The sequence below is a fragment of the Rhea americana genome, unplaced genomic scaffold, assembly GCF_003343005.1.
Source record: "Rhea americana isolate MKP2758 unplaced genomic scaffold, rheAme1 scaffold_254, whole genome shotgun sequence".
Classification (NCBI taxonomy): domain Eukaryota; kingdom Metazoa; phylum Chordata; class Aves; order Rheiformes; family Rheidae; genus Rhea; species Rhea americana.
In genome coordinates, this window is record NW_028186373.1 from 54,069 (window position 1) to 59,993 (window position 5,925).

At 35.9% G+C, this 5,925-nt stretch overlaps 1 protein-coding gene across 2 annotated transcripts in view; it reads right to left on the reverse strand.

The window, feature by feature from the left end:
- Positions 1 to 1,544: 1,544 nt before the first annotated feature.
- GNB1 (G protein subunit beta 1) overlaps positions 1,545 to 5,925 on the reverse strand; it is a 51,632-nt gene continuing 47,251 nt past the window's right edge. The window contains exons 10-13 of one of the 2 annotated variants that reach the window (XM_085307140.1): positions 5,363 to 5,564; positions 4,565 to 4,781; positions 2,203 to 2,310; positions 1,545 to 1,787 (exon numbers count right to left, since the gene is read on the reverse strand). In XM_085307140.1, the coding sequence (XP_085163266.1) occupies positions 2,204 to 2,310; positions 4,565 to 4,781; positions 5,363 to 5,564 (526 nt within the window). In that variant the 3' untranslated portion in view covers positions 1,545 to 1,787; position 2,203. Of the gene's footprint in view, positions 1,791 to 2,202; positions 2,311 to 4,564; positions 4,782 to 5,362; positions 5,565 to 5,925 lie in introns of both variants that reach the window. The other variant, XM_085307139.1, reaches the window with a different exon arrangement.

The following is a 5,925-nucleotide window of genomic DNA, read 5'->3' on the forward strand; positions in this document are numbered from 1 at the left end:
TATTTCATAACTCTGATTCTGCCAGGAGTTTTGTGGGTAGAATAATAAGCTTCAACAGAGATCAGTCAAAACTCATGTCAAACTGCTTTATTACATCTTAAATAACATTACATTTTAATATAGTATCTATCTTGCATCCAGCTTTCTTGAAGTACACTGACTTTAAAATTAAATACAAAAGGTGTAGGGGGATACAGGGCGTGGAGAAAGCTCTACAGAGTAGTTTCATAAAAGAGAAAAGGGAAATTCATCTTTTTATGCCAAATCCAGGCCTAACGCACAATTACAGCACACTTTTGTACAGAATGTTGCAGAAAAAACAAAAAGGAGGAAAGCTACTACTGCTGCTAGGAAGGAACATTTCTGGATACAGTGAGAAGATAGGAAAGTTAACAGAACAATCTGCTGTCCAAATGCTGCTGCTTTTAACATTTTATTTGAAAAGAAAGCCAGGAAAACCTGCTCATTACAAAAATGACTCTAATCAGATGCAAAGGACTCATCCTGCAAGAGGAACTGGCTGTAAGGAACTGATTTATAAAGATGATGATCTAGGTTCCCTCCTCCCACACCCCAGAATCATTGACAGCGATTGTTTGAACAGGCTGTTTCTTTAAAAAAACAAAAAACAGATAGTGATTTATCACGCTACTCCAAAACGTGCATAGCTTTGTACTTGAGTTCTTCATATGTTTATGCACAGAGTAGCAACAATAAATGAATACAGCGACAATGGTTACAGTTTCTAAACAGGTTATTTCTTTAAAAGAAAAAACATCTAAGGACTTAGTCCAATATGCACTTTTTAGCATTTCTACAGCATGCGATTCTAAGAGTAAACCCACCCAATATGGCAAACAATCAAAAAAAGGTTTATTTTTTGTTTAACTTAGAAAGTTCAAGATCATTATTTTCAAAACATTGATTTGTACATCATACACAAAGAATTGACTCAATACCCAAGTGTAGGATAGGTCTCTTTTGAAAACAGAGATTCCTGGTTGTTGAGACTACAGGGTAGTGTTAGTATATATAAACTGCCCTTTCAAGTGGACAAAACCAAAGCAGATAAAAACAACACAAAAAAATAGGCAAAGTTGAGGGGGAAGGGGCAGACACACCGAAAATTACATTTGTTGCCCATAATAGGTGAAAGGATTCTTTAAACAAGCATTCATTACCTTGTACAGCATGTGCTTGATTACCTTACTTCTTAACATTATCTTATATATGCCATGTTTTGTGCAACAMTTATCTGTGATACTAGAAAATAAAATAAAAAAATAAAATCAGGGACTAGATTTACAGCGTTAACCACCACCCAGATTCTCTGGGCTAGGACTCCCTTGTTTTGCTCAATTGAAGAAAAGTATTTAAAAAGGAAACTTGGAAAAAATCCTGCTACAAACATGACTAAAATTTGCAAGTGTGTGAGATAAAACAAAGTTCTTAACTTCAACTTGGAAACTACAGTGAAAGCTAACTGTTTCACGATTATGATCAAGTTAATTTTCTGGTCATGCTTTTATGATAGTGTTTCATTTTTAAATTCCCAAGACAAAAAAAATGGTCCCAAAAGGAATACACGATTTCATTTTGCTTACAACCACAGAAATTCTTCTTGGAAAGGTAATTGTGCTCTTCATTTCAGCAACAGGAGAAGGAAAAGATCTTGCCCTTTGGAGCTGGGGAGGATGGGGGTCCAAGTTAGTATGGTCAGACTGGATATGCTATCATTTTTAGTTTTCAACTGCTGGAAAGTTCTTCCAGTCACGGAGTTCGCCGCTCTTCTGACACACAGAAAGATACATTATGAGTTGCACTTCAATAAATTATAGTCAAGATTCAAGTGTTGTTCTCCCTACTCACTGACACATTCAGCCATTATCTCACCATTTTCAAGACTGCCATTTATCTAACAACCCAGATTCAAAACACTGCATAGTCACTCCCAGCGGGAAAATAAAATATGCCAAAAAGTTCATCTCTCCACAAAAACCATTACATTTATTAAGCAAGTAGCCTTCTAAAAGAAGAAACTACTTTTTCCCCCCTCCCAAGCACTTTCTGATGTGAACTATGGGCTTGTTGCATCAGTGAACAGCACCATTTATTCACTGTTCAGAAAAGCACTGCAAACACAACGGGGAAAAAAAATTAAGGGAAATTTACAGGAAATTCGTTAATTGGATGTCTACTTACTTCAGTTCCAGATTTTGAGGAAGCTGTCCCATGATCCTGTTGCCACTGCCATTCCATCATCAGTCACACCTAAGCAACTGACACGGTTATCATGACCAGCAAGGACACCTATAAATAAGAACATGCAACAAATTCATTGCATTACTTTGAGGATTTCCTTTTTCAGTTTAAGTAATACTAAGGCATCCATGTTTGAATTAGGTATACATCCAAACCCCCCCAAACAAACATGGTTTGGATTTCTAAATGCTTCTGTTTTTGCAAACACAGAAACAGCTGGGTGAGATTGCAAGGGAGTAATTTAGAAAATGCAGTACTCCAGGATTTTACTTGTATATTTCTCACATTATGATCCTTACTTTCTCACAAATTGTAACATCACTGCCCTGAAAACTGTTGACAATATATATGATATGAGCTGTTCATCACATTTACACTATACTTATTATTTTCTCTCCCTAAAGACTGATTAGTATTTTATAAGACTTGTGAACATGCAAAAACAGAAATCAAGCTGGATTGCATTACAAACACTAGATTACTTTTTCATCCAACTAATTTTATCTTACAATGCTTTCAAGCACTTACAAGGCTTAAATATCTACACAAGGTATTTGCCAACATGGAGAACTGCTGCAACTCAATTATAGTATCATTAAAAAAAAAAAATCAGTCATAAATCAGTAAAAAAAAAGGGAGCCCACATTTTCTTCTACTTCCTCTAGATATTTTAAGGAGGTAAAAAACACGTACTCATGTTCAACCTCTACTCACTCCACTACACTAGGCTAGATATATTCCTCATAGATTTACAGTTAGTCATTCTACATCAATTACAATGCTCATAGGGCTATCCTCATTCATATTTTTGGGCTTCCTCTCCTCCCTTTCTCCATTAACTGTCCTCCAAAACAGAACATAAATGAAGCCAGATTTAATTCTCACACAAATTCGCACACAAGTGTTTAAAGAATTAATGTTTTTATTCCTGACAGAGGGTGAAAATCACCACCTCTTACACCAGGATTCTTGACGTTCGAAAAAGTAACATTTCTGACATGCTTTATAAAAGCAGTAATACTGTGTACGTAACACTGTTAATCTCCAAATTTTATTAAATCTCGCAAGTGTCCTAAGCCTCAGCACTGAATTTTGCACTTYGGCAGAGGCCAAATCATAAGTGCTGAAGTGGTTGAAAGCATCTTTAAAAATTCAGTAGCATACAGATGTCAACAGCCAGAGATGACAAAATGCGCAGGAGTTACCTAGGATTTATTCTTTAAATAAAGAAAGAGCCAAGAGTTTTCATATGATTTAGACGGAATAAATGATCCACAAAGATATTTCTTATAGAATCAAGCACTACAAAAAGTGTTACAATTTGCTTAGCAATTGCAATGTTGGAACATTTCAGTATGAAGGATACTTGACCAAGTAGTTGCTTAGATCAGAATTCTAAATGCCAATTAACATGTTATTGCAAAATGTTAGAGCATAGTCTACTTATTTCCTATTTCTGTATTGTTGCTCTACAGGACTTTTTGTCTCAACAGAGATTTGTTGCAAGATACACAAGGAAACAACAGGATCATTTTATCTCCCTCCCCCCGCCCCCAGTTGTCTCTATAGTTACTACTATAAATAGCTACCATAAAAGGCGTCTTCCACATAAATATCCTCATTAACAGGCATCAAAACTCTTACAAGGAAGTACAGCAAGTAACGTCAAAGCATCTTTGACCATTCTTCTATTAACATATACTAAAGTGTCCTTTCTTAAGTAGTTAAATTTATAAAATGAACACAAACTAAGCAGTGGCTTTTTATTAAATACTGTCTTGAAGTGTCTGTTGTACAGAGAATTTTGAGATAATAAAAATCAACAACCATAAGTTGCTGCTTGATAGCTGCACTACCATAAAATCCGTGCAGCTGTACAAGGGAGTATGAAATACCATACAGCATCTGATAGCTTATCAGTTTCCACCTTGTAGTATTTTTCTTAACTATGTCAGTTATTTTATTATTGACATCAGGTAACTGCAAACCCTCTCTACACAAGGATTACAGTAACCTGAATCACTCTGAACAGTTAGGGGGAAGGGGAAAACACACCACACATCCCAGAACTTTGTTTTTGATGGCTGGCTTCCTGTTTTCAAGAATCCATTGTTCCCTTCCATCATTCAGAAGTACTCCAACATATTTGTTAACATACACAAGCTACTTTTATCATTGGTCATCTCAAAGTAGATTATCAGAGTTTTACAGCTGAGACGTTTGCATAGACCTGCTAGCCTTTGCTGTCAACTTAAACATTCAGTTTATTACTTGACCTTATTTAAAAACCAAACACACTTACCTGCTCTATCAGCTTTCAGCGTATCCCAGACATTGCAGTTAAAGTCATCATAACCAGCTAGGAGGAGACGTCCACTCTTGGAAAATGCTACAGAGGTGATGCCACAGATGATATTATCATGTGAATAAACCATAAGTTCCTGATCAGCCCGAAGATCAAAAAGCCTGCATGTGGCATCATCCGAGCCTGTGGCAAATGCATTGCCATTTGGGAAGAACTTTAATTGGGGAAGGAGGGAGAAGGAGGAAAGACAAGATTTCAAATTAATTTCACAGTAGGTGACAAAATGAGAGAACTACTGAAAATCTGCAAAATACTTCATGCCTGGCAGACAGAAAAAACAAAACATACGAGATGCTTTTCACTTAGTACTCAGGCACAAACCTGAAGTGCTTCAAAACTAAAAATTAGGAATAGGATTTTACCCTGAGTCTCAAGGTGGTTTCTATTCCTTTGTCTCATTGAATATACTTTGTACAGACCAAGTGTGGCAAGAAAGCAGCAATGAAGAAGAGTGTACCCCTCTTCGCTACTGGGATATGGACAAAAYGAATCAAGTAATTAAGAGTACACAAAGAAACACTATTTTAATAGCCAGTCATCTTTTGCATTTACGACAATGAATGAGAAGTTACAGAAATTTCAAGTAGTTTCCTCACCTGCAAAAACTGTCAATTAAAAAAACCCCAAAACATTATAACACTAAAACACATAGCATACAGTACATGCTTTATAGCTGAGATGAGGGCAATAATTATGAACTTAAATCCCATCTCCCCAGTTCAAGTTCATACATACACAGATGGCATTGATGTCCGACTCATGACCGGTGAAGGTTTGCCGACACATTCCTTCTCTAACATCCCACAGTTTGGCAGAGGCATCACAGGCACCAGAAACAAAACATCGGGCATCAGGAGCAAGAGACAAGCTCATGACATCCCCAGTGTGCCCAGTAAATGTAGTTGTCTGCTGACCGGTTTCTATGTCCCAGAGAGCACTTAAAAGAATAATTAGAAAGGCAAAAATAAACATATTCATTCATACATCTATTTTTTGCATCCCATTAAAAAAATCTAGACAGTAGTTCTTATCTGGACTTCTGCTTATAAAAAATTATATTTTATAAAAATTTATATATTTTTTATATTTTAAATTTAAATCTAAAACATTTATTAAAAGTACAATGAAGTACTAATAAAAACCACTGAAGGTAGAGTAGACATTCCTTGTTGAATTATTCTATGTTTACAACATAACCTGCATAGTAGAAAAAAAGCTGTCTTTTTAAAAAATGTGGTATTCTTTTTTTTTTTTTTTTTTCTTAGTGCTTACCAGTCAGTACACCACCCCAAGAGAGT